Here is a 21,019-nt window from a genome sequence, read left to right as displayed (position 1 = left end):
GGGCAAGTAATGCTTGCAATTCAAGCTGTTGGGGATTTTTTGATCATTGTTTTTTCAATAGTCCTTGAAAACCAACTTTGCTTGTTTTTAATTGGAAAATCAGAGGCGGGCAAAAAGGCCTCAAACATAACAGAACTACAAGGAAAACTTCATGTGAGCAGAAAGCCTGCCTGATTGGACTTCAAATTTGATACAAGTATTGCCTCGTGGCCTTCCTTTGTCCGTTTTGCTCCTGAATCAAAGGGGCCCCTGTGTCACAGTGGTTGTTGAGTGTTTCTTCACTTCCAATGTTTTCTGATCCAATAAGGATTTTCTTTTTTTGCAAATCTGGGTTATTTCTGTTTAATATCCCCTGTGAGAACTCACTGGCAAATTAAAATATTTGAAGAACTATTTTAAAATCTCATCCATCTCCACCTGTTCTCTCCAAAAAGAGATTGCAAATCAAATCACGTAATTACTGTACCTTCAGTTCTAGAAGATATTTGTGTTCAAACACACATATATCAATTTAAAAATCTTTGTTGTCTGGTGTCCAACTGTGTGAGAACTCAGAAGTCATGTCTGCAAACTGCTGATCAAGACTAAGCCCAAATTTCATGAGCCAGCACATAATCGAGCAATGGAGTCTGGCAGAGATACAGCAAGTATGGAAATGATCCTTCTTGGGAAGTGACAAAGAAGATAGTGCTTCTGGAAGAACCTGATATTTCTTTTAGCTTCTGCGATGAAATGGGCTTTTATTAGGAGCTGATTACCTAAATGAATAACTGTTCTAATACTTCCAGAGAAAAGTATGGCTGGCATTTACAGTCAACAGTTAAGTAAAACACTTCAACCTTTTTTGAAAGCCTGAAAGTTGTGCCCTGTGGAAAGATCAAATGCTGATTAGAACATATATTACAGGTTATGAAAATACTGATCTGACATCTTAGGAAGCTTTTAGTCCCAAATGTTGTGACTACTTCTAAATTCCGTATAAGTCAATTGAACGTTTCTGATGAAACTGGGTATTTTTGTTCAGTTTTCATGCTAGAGCACTGTTGAGCAATACAGGCTATCAAAATGTCAATTTATTTTTGGGTTTGAGTCTCTTCTGCAGCAAACACTGCTTATGTTGTCTGTCTTCTTTTTAAGTATGGTTTCGCTATTCTTGATATCAGTTAAGTTTACTTTCCAATGTTCTATCTGGGATTCCAGCAAAGTTGGTGAGCATCATAAATGTTTTCTGTTAAAGTTTTAAAGTAATTCTAAAGCGAGGAGATTAAGTGGATGAAATAGTAGCTAAAGAATGACAGTATTTGTTCTGGAAGAAAGACAATGGATGTTGTCTGTAATTAAAAAAACATGAGCGCTGTTTTTAAATATGTTAATTCAGGTTTTGAGACTTACATGAGTAAAACCACTCTGTTAAATATCTTTGTGATGCGCTATAATTTAATATATATGCACATTTGTATTTCATATTTGTATAAAGCATATGTTTTATTTATTACCTAAATGCTAACGGTAGTTTGACCTTATTTAAGCACAGAGATGAATAGGCAAGTTCAAACCATAATGTCCTTCGCATTTAAGTCTGCCAGTTTCCCTAGGCTGATTTTGCAATAAGGAAAGAGAAATGGTCACACAAGGTGAAGGACTGAAGTCCTGCTACAGTCCTGAACTGTGCCTTGACTTCAGGCCTTCACCTGAAGGTTTTAATCTCAGGGTGGTTATCAAGCAAAGCACGATACAGACTGTTTTCCAGTGAGACGTGTAGTTCTGTCTGGAGTCACCGAAAACATCATTTACTTCTCCACTAACTTTGGAGTTTAATATTTTAGAATGGAAAATTTTGCACGTACTTGCAACCACCATGAGCGTAATCTGATTCTTTCATCCCTCATCCTCTTTTTTTTTTCAGTTCATAGCAGCCAATGACAAGCTATGGTTCTGGCTAGAAGTTAACTCAGTAGTAGATTTCTTCACGGTCCCTCCAGTGTTTGTGTCAGTATATTTAAACAGAAGTTGGCTTGGTAAGTAAAATAGTTTCTTTTTAATATCTGTTATAAAAATACTTAAACTTTGCACATTTTCATACACAATTTCTTCACCTTGTGGCATCATTTAAACAGAAGAATGTTACCAAAGTTGTTTTTTTACAATGAGTTTGTCATTTCAGTGGACAGGTGGGTTGTGTCAGAAGAAGTGCATACAAAGTCCGTTTTATTCTCGATTCATTCATTCTATGTCCTGCTCTTAAGTGGTGGTGAACCCCAGCTTGGAACTACTGTGTAATGTGAGGCTGTTTCTATAAAATGGTGAATTTGATGCAGGGGGCTTAGCTTACAACTTGAACTGGAGATCCAGACCATTCTTTAGCCAGACTGGCTTACCACTAATCATTGTCAATAATAAAATCAGCAAATTGTCTTCACTCTTTGACCCAATATCACTAAGTTTTTAATTCACTGAAATAAGAGATTAGGAAGATATGTTTAGACAGTTACTGGGCTTAACGTTTGTGTGAGACTGCTAGGAATGCATTAGAATGCCACACGTAAAAGGGAATAAAAATGAAGTAGAGCAGACAAAATAAATCAATTAAGGAACATCCATAATGTGGCTTATGAAATTTATTGTACAATGCACATTCCCTCTAGTTCAGTAAAATGAAGGTCAAAATTTGTGAGTTTTTATTCAGAGAAAACTTCTTAAAAATGGCATACTTTGTGGTTGCCCTGTGTTTAGACAGCATGTGAAACCTCACAATTCGACAATCCATTCTTCCAGAAATACAGGCACTCATCGTCCCTGAAAACTGAAGAAATTTGTCATCTTCAATGTTTCATATAGTAAAGAAAATAAAACTGGGAATCTTTCATAGTATTACAGTACTTTCAAGTTGATACAGACATGGAAAGACACAAAAATTCTTGATGTATTACTTTTGTACAGAAAGAGGTATAAATGTGTAAGCACATTAGAGTTCATGCTATGTACATCAGTGGTATGCAAAGAAAGCAGTAAAACAGCCAGAAAAGATCATGTGTCCTCATATGATTACTGTCTTCATCACATGCTTCTGTCATGTATTTAAAATGAAATGATACTATTTGAAGGAGAAAATGGCGTACAGTTCCATATTATGATGGGAAATCAAATAAAAAAAGAAGGTATGTAAATAAAAAGCAAGCTTATGTTTAAAAGAAAATTGCTGATTTCACTAGCTATAACTCAGTCCCAGATTATTTGCATTACGTGGAGTAAAGGGATATATTTTCACTCTTGAATGCGACATATCGGGATTTACCAGAACTTTGAGATTAAAATCACTGTAGATTAAGTCTATTGAAGAGCAAAACCAGGAATCACAGGATTCATAGAAAAGGAATATGAAATGAGAAAATAGCAGAACTAGGAAATTTGGAAAATGAGGGAAAGAGGTAATGATTTGAGATGAATACCACTTGTGAAAGTGACTGCATAATTGACTGACTCATGGTGACACAGCAATCGAACGAACAGTACCAACAGGAATAATGAGAGATTGCCTATTTAGCAGTTTCTGCTGGAAAGCTTCTACAAGACTTTTGCCATTTTACAGGCAGAGTTCAGCTTTGTATTTATATTTATTCATAGAGTTGAAATTATTTCCATCTCTTGTTTTCCATCTCACTTTTTCCTATTTTCTTGTTTATAGTCCCACTTCATCTGTTTTCTTATAGAATATTCCGGAGATGTTTACTGAGAGCACAAATTTTTTTTCATTTTAATGTAGTTATCTTAGGAGTGACATATTTACAGTGTTTGAGCTTTGCTCCCGCTTCCTTCCACTGTGTTTATTCCAAAGGGTTTTCAATTTAGCGAAAACCATCCTTAGTGAAATAATTCAATTAGAAAATGTGCATTACTGGGGTCCGTGACATAGCTGTAATTTAAATTAGAAGATTAGTATTTTAAGATGCTATTGTGAAAGAGTATTTAAGCAGTTACTCCGAAGTTTATTAATTAATACTGTCCATTCCATTCCATTTCATTCCATTCCACTTTTTAAAGAGAGCAAAATTTACTCTGCCTGTAGAGCTTGAATACTTTGGACATACTTGAAGGTAATACAGTGGCAGAACCCGGGGTCCATGTAGAGAGGAAAGGAGGGGGTGTTTCGACCATACTATTTACAGTTTCAGGTTAGAGGCCTGCTATTCATTTTCCTTTTGTGTAATATTTGTAATCGAGGGGGATATCCCTGTGCAGAGCTTGATTCAGAACACATAGGTTCTGGTTTCTGCACCAAATGTCGCTGCAGAAATAGAAGTCACAGGGAATAGCCTTCTGTCGAAGTGAGTAAATTGGGGGTTGTTTAATGTTTGGCAATGCAAAAACCATTTAACAGATTTGGACTTCAGTGTATCCCAATAATTCTTCATGTGCTTTAAGATTTTTATTTTTATTTTTTTTTACAGATTAAGCAGGATTCCTTTCTATTCCTTAGATTTCAAGATCAGTTAGGACCCAAAATACAATACATTGTCTGATTGTGTTGTGCGTCAGGGTTTATTTCACTGTTGATCCATGTCAGTCAGCTGTGAAGAGTTAATCTAAGTACTAGGCAGAATGAAAGGCACCAGAATCTGGCTCCCTGAATTCCTGACTTCAGAAGAACTGTCCTAGTTTAGCTAAGTGGCAGTAACCCATGAACACACTGTTTAAGCAGGATTTAAAAAACCTAAGCCACCCTAAATAAAAAATAAACTTTGCTTTTGGAGCAATAAATGTGAAATATAGCAGAGGAGATGTGGGCTGAATGTATCTTCTTTTCATGTGCTCTAGTGGAAAGCCAATGTGTTTTTTTCCTTTTCTTATGCGAGTTCAGAAATGCCACTATTTGTCTATTTTGTAACTCTTAATATGCGCAGCCTTCTACTTTCCCTTCTACTGTTTTGCATTCAGATTTTCATAAAAGGTATTTTTGTATCTCAAAAAAGCAGTGTATCAATGAAATTTTCGATCGGTATTCACGAAGTGTCTTGTTTGAAATCAGATATTCCAGTGTGCAAACAAAGTTCAATATGTGAGATGGATGAGGTTATGCTTTTCCATTGAAAGCTTTCTACACATGGTAGGGTGTTCACTGTCTAATGTACAGCTGGAGGCACATTAAATCTACAAAAGATCAAGAAAAAAGACTTGATAAATCCTTTAGAAAGGATTTCTAGAGTATAATTTTTACTAGCATAGGGCAGTGTAATCTGGCACATGGACTCATCTATGTGTTGAAATATTGGGGGGAGTGGAGAAAGGGAAGAAAATTGTAATGAATTCGGTGATATATGTTGTTTCAACAGTTGGTGTAAAAATTTCGTATGCTCTGACTTAAAACTGTACAAATACAATCATCAGTGTGTTTTCTGATGTTCATTTTTGTCTAGATCCCCTTGATGCTTTTCCGGCACTGTTTTGCAAACTGCAGCATTTGTGTGATCCTTACACATAAACTAAAGCTATGCTTTCCAAAATCATGAATGTTTCTTGCACAACACTGTACAAGGAGCTTTCTGATAGTGGTAGGACTGTTCTCCAAGTGCAGTCTATGGTGGAGTAGAGAGAATCTTCCCAAGGGGAAATGATAACAGAAAGACGGGAGTTTCTCGCTCTTAAGATTCACAGCTAGATTTGACAGTTAAGTTCAACCAAATTGTCTTCACGAAGTGAAGGTAGGCTAAAAAGTTCATGGGATGAAAACAAAGAATTTGCTATGAGACAAATAATCATGAAATCATAGAATGGTTTGGGTTGGAAAGGACCTTAAAGGCCACTCAGTTCCAACCACCCTGCCATGGGCAGGGACACCTCCCACTGGATCATGTTGCTCAAATCCCCACCAACCTGGCCTGGAACACCTCCAGGGATGAGGCAGCTATGATTTCTCTGGGCAACCTGGGCCAGGGCCTCACCACCCTCATTGTGGAGAATTTGTTCCTAATGTCTGATATAAATCTTCCTCCTCCCAATTTAAAGCCGTTACCCCTCATTCTGTCGTTACAGGCCCTTGTAAAGAGCCCCTCCCATCTTTCTTGTAGACCCCTTTCAGTACTGGAAGCTGCTCAGAGGTCGCCCCAGAGCCTTGTCTTCTTCAGGCTGAACAACCCCAACTAATTTTTTTTTTCTTTTTAACACAAATTCATCATGATCTGAGTATCGTAGCTAATTTTCAGATTTAGATCTTTGTTTCTTTGAATAGCTTGCAGTCTCAGTAATGATTTGCACACCACTTAACACTGTCATTCTATCTTCTGTGGTAGCAGTGGCACTTCAAATAACTGAAATACCATTTGTCATGTACTTATATGCTTATGACAAAGGAAATATTGATTTTATGAGCAGACTCTATTGGAATAAATGGCCTTGACAGGATGATATTGTTAGAGGACGATTAAACATGTAAAAATATGATCTTGGCTTCACATTTACAAGGACGTGTGAATGAGGAACAGTAAGCTTTAAAACTAAAACGATTTAAATAAAGCCTAATATATGGGTTTGATGGTATGTCAAATTATTGAATCACAGAAATGAATGATAGAGAAGATTAATTAAACAATCTATTTCCTTTTCCTGACCATGTGCTTTCAGTGCTTTATCTATTCTGCAGTACAAAATTTCAAACGATAGAAACTGTTTAATTCCTAATAGATTACATTAACAGGAAGATTTTTGTTTCATCATCCTTTTTCCCTGACACCTCCTTTAGTCTGGGCAGCTCCTGAAGCTGTGTTATTTATTCAGAAAATCATTCCAGAGTTTCAGTGAGTGAAGAGAAGACAGAAAACGGATGCAAATGAAGACACATGCACAGCCTAGAGAACAAATATCTTTTTGTGGTGATTAGTGTAGCTATGGAAAAGAAGGGATCCTTTTTTCCAGTCTTGCTCAAATTTTGCCCAGGTCCTGCTACAAACATCTCAAGTCATTTTGGATGAGGCTTGTGGTCTTTGTATTAATTCCTGATCTGACAACACTGTTCTCAACATCTCTGGTAGACATTCAGCTATTTTTGTGAGTCAGGGTATGAAATTGGTTTCCCTCTGTGGAAAGACATAGGTGGCTTTGGAGAAAAAGCAGAGTGCTTATTAAGCTGGTTAAGGTGATGGTATAAATACCTTTTGCCCATCCAGCAAGTGTGCTTCAGGGTGATATGTGAAGCTTTCACTAAAAATCTGTGACACGAAAACAACATTTGTTTTAATACTTTGTAGTCTTTTTTGACGTAACCTCTACAGAACAGCTCAGCCTGAAGCCATATTTGAATCTGCAGGACTTTATTCCTTTTGGGAAACTTACATATTTTAATGGAACTTAGAGCAGTACTTTAGTTGTACTGACACAGGGAAGTGCTCTGGTAACTCAGTTGTAGGGATACCAGTATAAGAGAGGGATTATGAGCTCCAACCCTTTATAACCACTTACTGTCTTTTCATGCATCCACAGACATCGAAAATATCCCTTTCTTAGCAACTTATATTTGCAATGATTTAGTTGGTTAAGCATTGAGTATTTCTGCCATCTATTGGCAAGAACTCTGAATACACATCCAACTTCTACACTATTTCTTACAAATCTTTAAAGCATTTTGGATCATGCTTAGGGAACCTGTAATACTTATGCTGTTCTCGGGCACTTATGTTCTTTTCATGAGCGGTATTTAAAAGTGCTGCTTGTAGTGTCCAAAAAGATCGTTATCATTAGTCAGATGCTTTCCCAATTTCCCTAAGCTGCCTACAGCATGTAACTAGCTTGCACAGTTTCCTGAATGGTAACAACAGAGGTAAGATTGATATTTTTTTATAACTAATTGTTTCTTTTACTTAAAGGTCAGTTAAAAGACAGTTTGAAAGTAAAACACCATTCTTTGGCTCCAAGATAGTGTGTTAACTTGCACAGCACCTTGTAAGCATTCAATCATTATCCTTTGTCCAGCTGGTTTCTCCCCAGTGTCTTCTTTCGTTGATTTGTTGGTAACTGGCTTTTTTAATAGATTGAATCTGATTATTATTGTTGCAGTGTGATCTTCTCAAGTTTGGATTTTCAGTGCTAGTTATTTATACTATTTTATACTTGATAAATAATATTAATATCTGCCTAAGCCCCAAATGGGAAGTCCTTATACAGCGAATGTGAGAGTTTATATTCTAGTAATTTTAATATGGTTTAATGATTTCTGGTGACTGGTTTTGAGCTTTAGTTTATTTTGCATTCTTAAGAATCTAACTTCTGAAACAGAACTTAAAAGTTTTCTCTCTTTTATCTTCTAAGCCCTGGACTAAATGTACTGAGATGTTCACTCCATTAATTCAGCAACAGTTGTCTTGTGTGCTCCATGGTGCGTAAGGCTTGGTTTATATGGGATTAAGAAAAAATGCATTATGCAGTTTAAGTAACTAAAAAAAGCCACCTAGCCGGTTTCCTCCTGACCTTTTTGCAAGACTGAATTAGTCATAAGCAAATCCTGTGCAGACTGGGATTGATATGAATTATGGAAAGACAGTTGGGATCTCACTAGAAAGATTAGAATCTAGGAATCTGATATGAGACTTTAGGAAGTTCAGGCAGTGGCTGTTCTTACTGAATATCAGAGGGCTCTGAATGAACTTGTGTAGCCAGCTGAGGCTGGAGGTTTGTATAAACCACATCATTCATATCCTTTCAATAATCTTTTGATGATTCCTTCAGTCAACTTTATACGTATGAATCTAAGAAGAGTGAGGAGAGGATTTGATCACTCTCTGACTCTTAATAATTCAAAAAAGGGAAACTTCATTAATACATTTATTCATGAGCACTGCTTGATGATCAACTATAGGGCAAAACCACATTGTGATTAGGTAAAATTACTTATTGTGCTTCTGTATTTCAGTTACCAACATGACCAGAATTCTGACCTTCCTGCTTATGTGGCATTTCAGCAGTAACAGTTGGGTGTGTAATAGTTTGTAACAATTCTTTGTTCCTCCTCCATCTGTTCCTTGATCCACTATTCAGTTTTTTCAGTTGTAGCAATTTGCTGTACAGAATCAGGGGACATGTAGAAAAGGAAAATTTGGGATGTGGAGATAAGTATTCTTCCAGCTGAAGTATTTAAGGCTTTTTCTGAGGTTTTGGACTGCAGGATTTTTGTGCCATCTGGCAGATTTTCATGCAATATTGACTTAAGTCAAGAAAACAGTATCTTTCATAATTTGTCGCTCTTTGCCACTTGTTTTGCATAATTTTTTTAATGCTTAAGGTTCTCTCATACTTCTGTATTTAAACCGTCCATGCTTACATTATGCAGAACTTATTAATGATTCACTGCCGACCCCCAGACATTTAACATTCATTAACCTTGTTAGCACCTTCAGCAGCGTTTAGTATCATACTATCTCAAAGTCTAAATAATAATATAAAAATAGAAGCATAGCAGAGAAAATCTAGTCCAGGACATTTCTCTGCATCACAAAAGTGTCTGTGAAGTTATTGATTCCTCTGTAACTCCTTTGCACTGCAGTGTTGCACCTGATGGGTTGTGAGAAAGTCTATGCTGATAAAGCTCACAGTGCTCAGAGGGCAAGATTTGTTTGCTCTTTATAGGTACTTCCTTTTGGATCTTTCTGCTGCTTTTTCCAGTTTCTTCTGTTCCAGGACCTTTTTAATATGGAGTACTGTTAAGTAAGCTGTTACTAAACTTTGGAATCCATTTCTTTTCATTCAGGCATTTAGTTTTTTAATCCTGTCTGAAAAGTATCATAGTATCAGTAAGGTTGGAAGAGACCTCTAAGATCATCCATACCAGCCATGAGCCCATCCTCACGGTGCCTACTAAGCCACGTCCCAAAGCGCCACACCTGTACACTTTTTGAACACCTCCAGGGACAGAGACTCCACCACTTCCCTGGGCAGCCTATTCCAATGTTTAACCAGCCTTTCAGTAAAGAAATGTTTTCTAATATCCAATCTAAACCTCCCTTGGTGCAATTTGAGGCCATTTCCTCTCATCCTATCACTTGACGCTTGGGAGCTGCACAGAGCAACAAGATCTCCCTCAGCCTCCTCTTCTCCAGGCTAAACAATCCCAATTCCCTCAGCTGCTCCTCATAGCACTTCTTCTTCAGGCACTTCCCCAGCTCTGTTGCCCTCCTCTGGATGCGCTCCAGCCCCTCAGTGTCCTTCTTGTAGTGAGCGGTCCAAAATTGAATGCAGGATTTGAGGTGTGGTTTCACCAGTGCTGAGAACAGAGGGATGATCCCTTCCCTGCTCCTGCTGGCCAAAGCATTGCTGATCCAAGCCAGGATGCGGTTGGCCGTCTCAGCCAAGAATCTGTACGTTGAATTTGCAAATTCTGTATAGGCTTGTGTTAGTTACAAAACATTTTGCTCTAAATCTATCTGCCAATCTTGCTTTTCTGCTTTGTTATGTATAAAGGGATGTGAAGCCAAAGAATTTTTTTTCTTTGTATTGTTGCTTCGAACTATCTAAGCTTATCTTGTCTTCAAAGTTGCTCAGGCCTATTTCAGAAGTGGGCTTTGTTATGAAATCTCCCTAGCTGCTACTTCAGGTTAAAAGCTGAAATATTGGAAAATCACTCTCTTTGACTTTGTCAGCTCTTTTGTTTGTTGCTAGTAAAAATATAGCAGGTGGTAGACAAAGATAAAAAATAGAAAAATGTATCCTTTAGTTTAAAAATAGTATTTAAACTTAGAAGAAGATGGGGTTTATATATAATTAAAACTTCTAGAATATAAAACTTTTTTTTCCTAGGCCATTTTCTTGTTTCAGTTATAAGTGATTTATACAGGGAAATTATTTTGCCTTCTTCTTAAATCAACTTCTCTAGAGTAAGGTAGATTAAAGTGCCAGGTCTGGTACACAGCATTTTGTTCAGTGTTATTATGTATCCTGTGCTGGTTTTATTAAACGTAATAATAGCGTAGCATCCCCGTGGAGGTTTAGCTGAAAAGAATCAGCCATTTAGTATCGTGTCAAGTCCAGTTTCAAGAGATTTTGCATTCAGGTCAGTATATTGAGAGATGATAATCTGCATAATCAAAAGGAAAATGTTGTGGTCCCTCATCAGCACAGATGACTAAGAGCCAAATGGTTTTGTCTACTGCATTATGAGATTATGAGAGGTACTCAAAACTCTCCAGTAGTTATTTCTCCATTATCACCTAGTTACTTTGCCCCTCACTATAAATTATCTATCAGCTTTATTATCTTCCTAATTGCTAGTTATGTTTTGCTTTGATGAACCCCTTGCTGTGTGGAGCGTTTTCCTTCAGAGCTGTACAAGTTTTTGTGTCCAGGTGTGCCCATGCTGCAGTGCAGAGATACCCTGATTCCTTTTCAGTCACTGTGCTCCCAGCAGTTAATGCCAATCTGATTCATCCACACTGCAGCCCTTGGTGATTCCAAACGTCCTGTGCTTGAAGAGGAGGAATAAGTTAAGTTGATGCTTGACTTAAGGGATATGGATGCCCGGCAGAAAGGTCTTTCATTGCTGTGAGCTAGCGATAATGTTAGTGGCCACAGTGACACTGTGTGCTGGTGTCAGAGTGAATATTGTTTTCACATTGTACCAGTTTACTTGCTTTTAACTTAATTCTGATCTAGGATACTTCTCTCGGAGATCAGTCAAGTGCGTCAGTGAAGTTCAAGGATGCAATGCGTCTTCAGCCTTGTGACAGAAGAAGAAATAACCACAGTGGGATAAATATAAAATCCTAATATGATTTGAATGCCTTTCACAACCTGTGTATTTATTCTTTTTTCAAAATCCAGTCTTTGCATCGCTTTCCCATTCAACATACAGCTTCATTGAATGGCAGAATCATTTAGGCTGGAAAAAACCCTTAAGATCCATAGAGTCCAATGTTTAACTGAGCACTGCCTGGTCCACCACTAAATGGTGTCCCTAAGCACCACATCTACGCATCTTTTAAATATCTCCAGGGGTGGTGACTCAACTGCTGCTTTGGACAGCCTGTTCCAATGCTTGACAACCTTGGTGGAACAATTTTTTCCTAATGTCTAATCTAAATCTCCCCAGGTACAGCTTGAGGCCATTTCCTCTCTCTTGCCAATATTCTGTTATGTAAAGGCTGCTGTAGGTAATAGATACAATACTATTTAGAAATTCACTTTTTAGTTATGTTTAATTGATTGATTATGTATGCAATAAAATAATTGTTATTGCATACTAAAATTCGTGTTGTATATATACAATTTATACATAATTTAGTGCAAGTTATTTATTTAAAAATCAGATACTTATAGCGTAGTTAATGATGTGTTTAGTAATGGGTAGATACATGATTGGACAATGCTAACTCTTAAGAAAAAGGTATTTTTGTAGTGGTTAGTTGGCAGACTATATATATCGTCATGGTGTGGCGGTCAATGAACGTCTTGGGTCTTTACAGGTAAAATATCACAAGTATAAATTCAAATGATATCGGATAATTTGTAAAGAAAATAGTGTGACCGCTTTGATTTTCTATTAAAAATGCTTCTGCGTCGTTGCACTTTCCTTTTTATTATGGTCAAAGTGTAGATGTTAGAGACATTGGGAAAATAAAACCAAGCCAAGATAGGTTCATCTGGATGCTTTCATGCTTGCTCTTAGCTTGGAAATTAAAGGAGGTGATATGCAATTGCACACAAGGTGGATTCTACAAGTAATATGTTGCGTTCAATGGAAAAGAGCAAATGATAGATTTGGAGGATTGGCATCTTCTAGGAAAACATGAGATATCTGCTTTTCTAGGCACAGATTCTAATCTTCTCTGATAGTTCACAGAAATTGTCCCCATCTCCTCTTATTGGTGTGGTAGCATTGGCCCGATAGCACAAGTATTTGCATGGACTTGAAACTCCCTGAGAAGTTGCTTCTCAGTGGACAGATCACAGACAGGTTTTCTGTCCTGTGTGGATTTGAACAGAGGAGTTTTAAACACTGCTCTCTTGACCGGATTTATTCCTGATTCAGCCTCAGTGCAGAATTGACACTTGCAGTTCTCAGGCTTTGTGTTTAAACGTGGTACAATAATGAATAAGTGAAGGCATAGAGCATTACCTGAAGGGGCCTCCAGGAAAGCTGGGGAGGGACTCTTGATAAGGGTGTGGAGGGGTAGGACAGGGCTGAATGGTTTAAAACTGAAAGAGGAGAGATTTAGATGAGATTTTGGGAAGAAATGTTTTCCTGTGAGGGTGGTGAGGCACCAGCCCAGGTTGTCCAGAGCAGTCATGACTGCCCCATCCCTGTAGGTGTTCAAGGCCAAGTTGAATGAGGCTTTGAGAAGCTGATCCAGTGGGAGGTGTCCCTTCCCCTTGCAGGGGGTTGGAAGTGGATGGGCTTTAAAGTCCCTTCCAACCCAAACCAGTGTATGATTTCGTGATTCTAAGACTGCTTTTTAGTAGTGGCATGGGGTGAAATAAGGATACTGCTAAGGAGTGTATGCACCTACTTTATAATACTACTACTATATTTAAAAAAAAAAGCAATTGAGACACCAAAATGTTTGATTTCTATGAAATTTTACAGCCGAATTCTTAATCTGACAGCTGGTATGAAATATTGTTTACTGTTATTACAGCAGAAATTTAAACCACGCTTAAGGAGTCATTCTTTTCGTGGGGTAGAAGGGTATCGCTTCTTTTGGACAGGGATAAATATTTTATTAAGTTTGGCACTCATCTGGTCAGGAAACAGATTTTATTTCTTTTTATTGCACTTGAGTCATAATCACCTATGGAATTTTGTGGTGTATCAGTTTTGTAACCCATTTTTCATAATTAATATGTGTGTATCTGCTCATATCTATTATTTAAATATTGGTTTTGTGCATCTCAAAGGCTAAAGGGGGTTCAGTGGCTGGGATGCATTATATCATACCAGTTGATTAGAACTGAAATATTTGACTCCTTTTCAACTCTTATTTCATAGTATGCTCATTATTTCTTTGGCAGTTATGGCCTGTGCCTTGTGACTCACAGGAGCAAAGACAGGCAGAAGTGCGAGTCCTTTTTTAAACCATCGTCCTGCAGCTTGAGTCAGGCTTTACATCTGGCCTTTGTTCTTCCTTTGCCTTCGTTCTTATCATTTGTTGTACCCCATAGTTACAGTCTCTCAGAATAGCATATTGCTGATTTTAGTGTGATTTGCACCTGATGAATCCCAGAGAAAATTACAGAAGATGCTGCCTTGGCATTCTTTAAGAGCTGAAACTGCTGTGTATTGAGTTGCACTGGGCTGTTTAAAAAACGAACTCCAAGTTTCCAAGAACATCCATCTTGATTTTAGTAGTATCACCCATAAAATGTCCAATTAATTTAATCTCAAAAAAATCAAAGAAATTAAAAAGGCATATTTTGCATCCTTTTGGGATATGGGTCTATAAAGGATTACATAACTGTAAGATAAAGAAATACAAAAATGACCAATGGGTAAATTCCTTTTCTCCCCAGCTCCTTTTTCCATGAGGTAAGTATGAATATTGTTTAGCCTTACCTTCATGCTTTCTGTCTTTCATTAAAAATAGCACCACCATCAGTTTGATGGGATAATACTTCCTTTAAAAAATATGATTTTTTACAAGATAATGCACTCTGGTTTTATGTAAAGATCTAGTCCTTCAGTACTGGGTTATGTCTTTGCTTGCCTTATGCAATGCGACATCGACATTGCCTAGAGTGGTATAAAGCAACAAAGTCAGTGTTTACATGTCTAGTGACTCTGTTGTTGTTGCTAGTGCCAAGATTTCTGAAAATGGTTTAATATCTTAAGGCTTTGACACTGGGAGACAAAAAAATAAATGATGCAACTACGTGCATTTTTTCAGGAATTAAAGTTTGGATTGTAAATTTACCTTCTGAATCATTTGGTGAGATTAATGAGCTGTAAGTGCTAGGTAAAATGGACATTAGAGTGGTCTGGCTTTGTCATAACCCATAGGCAGTGCTACAAAGCTGTACTGAAAAGTAGTTATTGTCCAACCTGTGTTGTTTTTATGTTCAGGAACACCAGGTTATTTTTTTTTCTATGAAAAAATCTTTTATCCTTGTTGAAATAGGACCAATACAGGTAAGCGCTGCAAACATCTTTGCATAGCTCTGTCTATGACAGAGCCATAGGCAGGGATGCCTCCCACTAGATCAGGTTGCTCAGAGCCCCATACAACCTGGCCTTGAACACCTCCAGGGATGGGGCAGACATGACTTCCCTGGGCAACCTGTGCCAGTGCCTCCCCACCCTCACAGGAAAACATTTCTTCCTAATATCTCATCTAAATCTCTCCTCTTTCAGCTTAGTATAAGTTACGTAAACAGCTTGGCTCTTGCTATTTATGACTTAGGTGCTGTTTTAGAGATGTTCCAGGCTCACAATAGAAGTGGATTCTACACCCAAACATTTGCTGTACAGAGTACACTAATGATAGGTTTAAAATTGGATAATAACAAGATTATAATACTATTCAAGATGAAACACAAAAGGAGAGAAAAATAGTCTACCTTATATGGAATAAAGTATGTAGGATGTTATTTCCGTTTGAGCTGTACAAGAGATGATTAGTGACACAGATAAGTACTACCTTGTTCAAATCCTTCCACTTTTGAGCGGAATGATTCAAGTTCTCAAAGGTGTATTATCTATTATTATGTCTGCATGCTTACGTAGACAACCAAAACCTATTCCCAGTAGACTCATGGAACTTTACTGTTGTGACTTGTGGGAGCATGACCAGGTTCTTTGGAAGAACATAGTGTGGAGGTTACAATGTGAGGGGGTCACAGAAGTGGTTGGTCTCTGATTCTCTCACTACATGTGACTTGAACTTTGCGTGCACTGTTCTCCCTGTTCCTATATTTGGCATTGTCACACTTTAATAGTGTTGTCAAAGCTCACTGAGACCCTGTACATTTCCTATGAGCGCTCTTATTTTTGTGTCTACTTTGCATTGTACTCCAGATGGCATTAGTGTATTTTTGGCATATACATCTTTGTGGCTTATCTGGGGAAAAAAATAGGAATGATAAGCATATTCCTCGAAATGAAGATAGGTTTTCAAGGTAAGTTTCTATTTAATGGGCCTCCGGGAAAGCTCGTGAGGGACTCTTTATTGGAGGGTACAGGGATAGGATGAGGAGGAACAGCTTTCAGCTGAAAGAGGGGAGATTGAGATGAGCTATCGGGAAGAATTTTTTTTCTGTGAGGATGGGAAGGCCCTGGCCCAGGTTGCCCAAAGCAGTGGTGGCTGCCCCATCCCTGGAGGTGTTCAAGGTCGGGTTGGTTGGGGCTTGGAGCAACCTGATGCAGTGGGAGGTGCCCCTGCCCAGGGCAGGGAGTTGGAACTGGGTGGGCTTTAAGGTCCCTTCTGACCCAAACCACTCAATGATTCTATGAATGTCCAAAGCAGGAAAGTTGACTAAGAAAGCATGTCACATACAACAGGAGGTAATACCTCACATTTACATTTTATTTAAAGTATTTTTTCTCTTTGAATGAAATGGTAGCTGACTGACAAAAATCCAGTTTTGTGAATATTCACAGAGCAAGTCTGCTCGAGGGAACTAATGCGCTCTGGTTTTTGTGATCTAGCTTGATGGCTAAATTGTTTTTTTTTTTTCCCTTCAGTAATATAGCTGTCATTAACCAGGATTAGATGAAGGGTTGTTGTGTCTGTTTGTTTTTTTTTATTTCATCTGGGATAAATCCTGTAAGAGTTGGCTGATTATGTGACCTCTGCCTCTGCAGACTAGGTCTAACTTGAAGACAGCTATGTGACGTCTCCAAAGAAAATAATACACAGTGAACAATTCCCTTTTTGTATGTGAATTATAGCTATGTTCTTTATGACAGAACCTGTTCCTTCGAAATGAACAGCATCGCATTTGTGGGGTTTGAATCAATGGGTGTGGTTCTTTGGTGTATCTGAAAGAAGCTTATGTGGTAATATCCGGATAGAAGATGGCTTTTAAGCTCTAATACATTACGGATCAGCAGAGCATCTGCACTGCCTGCCTGCTTCTCTGATTTGTTTTGTCCATTCAGTTTGTGATACTCTTAGTCTGTTCGGTGAGGCTGCGTTTTGCGTTTGAATCAATTCTGTTAGTTCCCTGCTGACAGACATGGGCTAGATTATACTGAGTAACCTTTCGGTAACAACATGTAAAGGCGAACTTTTCATTATCTTATGTCCAGTTAAATAAATCTGCTTCCAAAGAGAAGTTCTGTCAAAGGACGAACTGTGGGCTGTCTCTCTGTGTTGGTACTGACTTAGCAAAAAGGAGGATAAATATATGACTGTCTTCACTTTTGGTGGATGCGGTGACTGAAGACTGGACCACTAGAGCTCCTGAAGCTGAAGTTATATAGTCATGATTCCCAGCAAGATTTTAGTCTACCACAACCCTTCTGGGGGCACACGCACAGAAACTTATAAAAGTACTAGACGGCGTAAAAAATCTCTTGGAGAATTGTTCCAAAATGGATATCGTGTCAAAGCTGGACATAGTATCCCTGAAAAGGAAGAACAACATACTTTTCGAAACTCCTTGGTGTCTTGTTATAGGGTCGGCTCATACTGGGGTAAGATCTATCTCTAAAAGTTTTTGTTCAGAACTGTAGTTTGTGAGTCTGTCTTTGGTGCTAGTGTTATTCTTTTATGAAAAGATTTATATTTAATTTTTAGATTTCAAAATAATGCTAGAGAATTTTAGTTTGTTTATAGGAAAAATTCCTTCCCAAACTTACATGCTGTAATGTGCCCATATATCCAATACCTCATCAGAGGGATTCAGTGTTCTCCTAGAATCAAGTAATCCAGTCTTCATTGAAACATGGAATGTAATAATTTGCACGGGTGGAGTTAATAAGAGATCCATCAAAAACTGCTGTTGTTACTTTAATAGATGTAAAAGTTAAAGAAATGGGCAACAGAGAGATTTATTAATGAGACTTTGATACAGCATTGTTTGAAAGCAATTGGTAAATAACTTCTGTAGGTTCTGACAGCCTGTTTGCTGTCCTAGTTCATAGGGTATTGATTTTTTCATGCTGTGGGTTCTTTTCCCTGCTCGTACACTTCCATAATAGGGACAGGGTAGTGTACGAAAATATTTCGTCTGTGTTGCTTCCAAGGAATGACAGTTTCTTTTCCTCCTATGCTATTTCTTCTTGTCTTGCTCTTTGAGCTTTCATTTTCGGTCCTGTCTACAAGGAATGGAATCTCAGGTTGCTCTGCTGCATTGTGTGAAGGCATTCAGGATAGGATTGTTTTACATCCTAACAATTATCCCTCCACTATATGCATCTCAGAAAAGGTTCTGATTTCTTAAATATGGGTTCTCGTTTTTACAATCTTCAGTAAACCATGTGGTCTTGACCAGTTACAGGGTAGAAGTAGTTGTTCAGAGGCTTAATGAAGCTTCCACTCTGATGAATGGGTGAATGGTTTGTCAGGAATAGAATCTCTGTGGATTCAATCCTTATACCAATATTTTGGATATGCTATTGACAGGAAAAGGAAAATATGGTAATAAGAAAGGGATTACGTATCTCATTGATGAGAAATAATGTAATGTATGATGTTGTTTTGGTAGATTGACCTCTCATGGTGGAGGGAAGAAATATCCCAATTTCTGCTTCAATTTTTTAGAATCTCATTAAAGACAAATAAGTTGAGTTGTGATTTCCTCCTCTTCCCCCTTCCAGCTTCAAAATTGTAAATTTTATTTTTGGGGGTTTGTAATGTATGGGTAATCCTGATTGCTGCTGGAATCCACTGGAAAACATCAGCTGAGAGACTACAAAACTGTTTGACAGACAGGAAAATACCATATTTTAGCACCTGTAAGACTGAAGTCAGATAAAGCTGGAAATTATGTACTTTGTTTTGCCATAAACTTTATAGAGAAAATTATTTTCTATTGCAATCGAGTTGCTACTGGCACATAGTTTATTGATCATAGTTCTATCACTGTTCTGCTCTAAAGCATCCATTTCAGTAGATCCTTAGTAAGGAGCCACAAAGCTGGAGTTTTGTGTTTTCAGTGTCCTTTGAAAATGGTCCGTTTAGCTGTGCAGGCAACACAAATAGCTAAACAAATATTTTCACATTAAGAAAATAATCCTTCTGTGTGCTTGGAGGTTCACTTGAATCATCATACCTACAACTCAAATTATTGTACTAAAGGCAGAAACTATTGACTAAAATTCTTTATCTCCTATTGTTAAAGGAATTTTGTTTGATAAACTTAGAAGTATTTATTGTCTATAAATCTATGAATCTCTTATCTTTACCCTGGACATTGTAGCTCAAAGTAACTCCAGCTCAGAAGTAACTTATTCCTTATACGTAGTATACTCCAGCTCAGAAGTAACTTATTCCTTATACCTAGTATAAATCCACCCTCCTTTAGTTTAAAACCGTCACCCTGTGTCCTGTCACAACAGGCCTTGCTAAAAAGTCTGTCCGCATCTTTCCTGTAGCCCCTTTCAGTACTGGAGGAGTACTTTAATGATGGAGACAAAACATGTACTTCCTGAGCATTCCATTCAACAATTTGCTCATTTAACTTGAACAGGCAGGATCCTGTTAAATGTTCAGAATTAGAATAGGCTTTCCATTATACGTAAGAAGACCTATCTCAAGTATTGATAATATCATTTAAATGTAAGTTTTGCAGGAATAAAAGAAATCTTTCTTCCCCACATCTGTGAAATACATTCTCAAATATGGCGAAGGAAAGAGAGATGGACATGTTTGTCTAAGTAGCTGAGACATGTTTGGGAAAATGGGAGTTTTAGTGCTTCTGTTACAAAATTTTGCTTACTATGTATAAATAGACATCGAAAAAATCTTGGTTAGGTGGTTCCTCTGGAAGAGAGATCATCGTCTTAGTTGTGTGTCAAGCTTGATTTGAAACAGAGAGAGCATGGGGACACTGAGAACTAATCGCATTCTCAGTAACACAGGCTGTGTTTTGCAGATGCTTTGTCAATAATTACTTCTGCGATTGATTCATCAAAGTTTTTTCTATTTAACTTGTTTTAATTTTGATCTAGTGTGGCTTCACAGTAAGCTACCTACTGAATAATTTAGGGCATTTTTGTTCAACAGCAGTCTCATTGCAACAAGGATATTCCTGTGAGGATAACCATGTCATCAGTTTACGGATGTATGTATGATTGCAAGCACACATTCACATGTCATTAATACCAGCTGCAGTATGAAGTGCTGTGTGGACTGTTCCTCTGGGAGTTATTCAGTTGATTCATCATCCCCTTACTAAGTTTGAAGTCATGAAAATAATCCTATATTTAGGGGAAAACTCATTTCATCTGAGTTTTCTGCTTACATTTTATTCCCAGCAGCAGCTTTTTTTCTAGTTTATTTGGAGGATAAGGCTGAAATCTCTGAATTACCAGCAGTCTTTTGAAATGCACATAGTTTACTAGAAGGTCAAGCAGTCAATGCTATTAAATGCTTTAGAGTGCCAGATTCATTCAAAACCAGCAACTTGTATCTCTTTCACAGTCAAGATCTAGAAAATAACTGTTCAAGAGTGGCAATTCCCCTTTCTCCCTTTTTTCAGTTCGGTTGTTGATAATGGGTGTCGCCAATAAACCACACAAAGTCTTTGTATGGTGTTACCTGCTGCGGAGGTGGGCACACTGCTGCGTGGTGCGGTGTAATTTGTCCCTGCAATGTGAGCTTGTTTTGTGTGATTGTGTTGATAGAGATATGGGCAGTAAACACCACAGTCATTGTCAGGTTCTCTCGCAGGCACTGGACTGATGCTTATATGCTCAGCCACTGATAACATAACACTGTGAAGACCTGGAAACAAGGTTGCTCAAACCTACCAGCTGCAGCCCTACCGTTGTCCAGTCCCTTTATGTGTTTTATTTCAGAGTTCTTTTTCACTCTATTCTAGAATGGCCATCTGTTATGAATACTTCTGATTTTCCTACTTTAAACAGGCTGCTTCCCTGCTCAGC

The 21,019-nt window shown here is 37.9% G+C and overlaps 1 protein-coding gene across 25 annotated transcripts in view; it reads left to right on the top strand.

The window, feature by feature from the left end:
* The window catches only part of KCNMA1 (potassium calcium-activated channel subfamily M alpha 1), a 438,776-nt gene that overhangs the window by 255,378 nt on the left and 162,379 nt on the right, over window positions 1–21,019 (top strand). For all 25 annotated transcript variants that reach the window (XM_069863465.1, XM_069863457.1, XM_069863453.1 and 22 more), the window contains exon 5: window positions 1,907–2,018. In XM_069863465.1, coding sequence (XP_069719566.1) covers window positions 1,907–2,018 — 112 coding nt within the window. The remainder of the gene's footprint in view (window positions 1–1,906; window positions 2,019–21,019) is intronic.

Source organism: Phaenicophaeus curvirostris, chromosome 9, assembly GCF_032191515.1.
Source record: "Phaenicophaeus curvirostris isolate KB17595 chromosome 9, BPBGC_Pcur_1.0, whole genome shotgun sequence".
Taxonomy (NCBI): Eukaryota; Metazoa; Chordata; class Aves; order Cuculiformes; family Cuculidae; genus Phaenicophaeus; species Phaenicophaeus curvirostris.
Note: the sequence above shows the minus strand (reverse complement) of the source record. Positions and strands in the feature narration are given on the sequence as shown.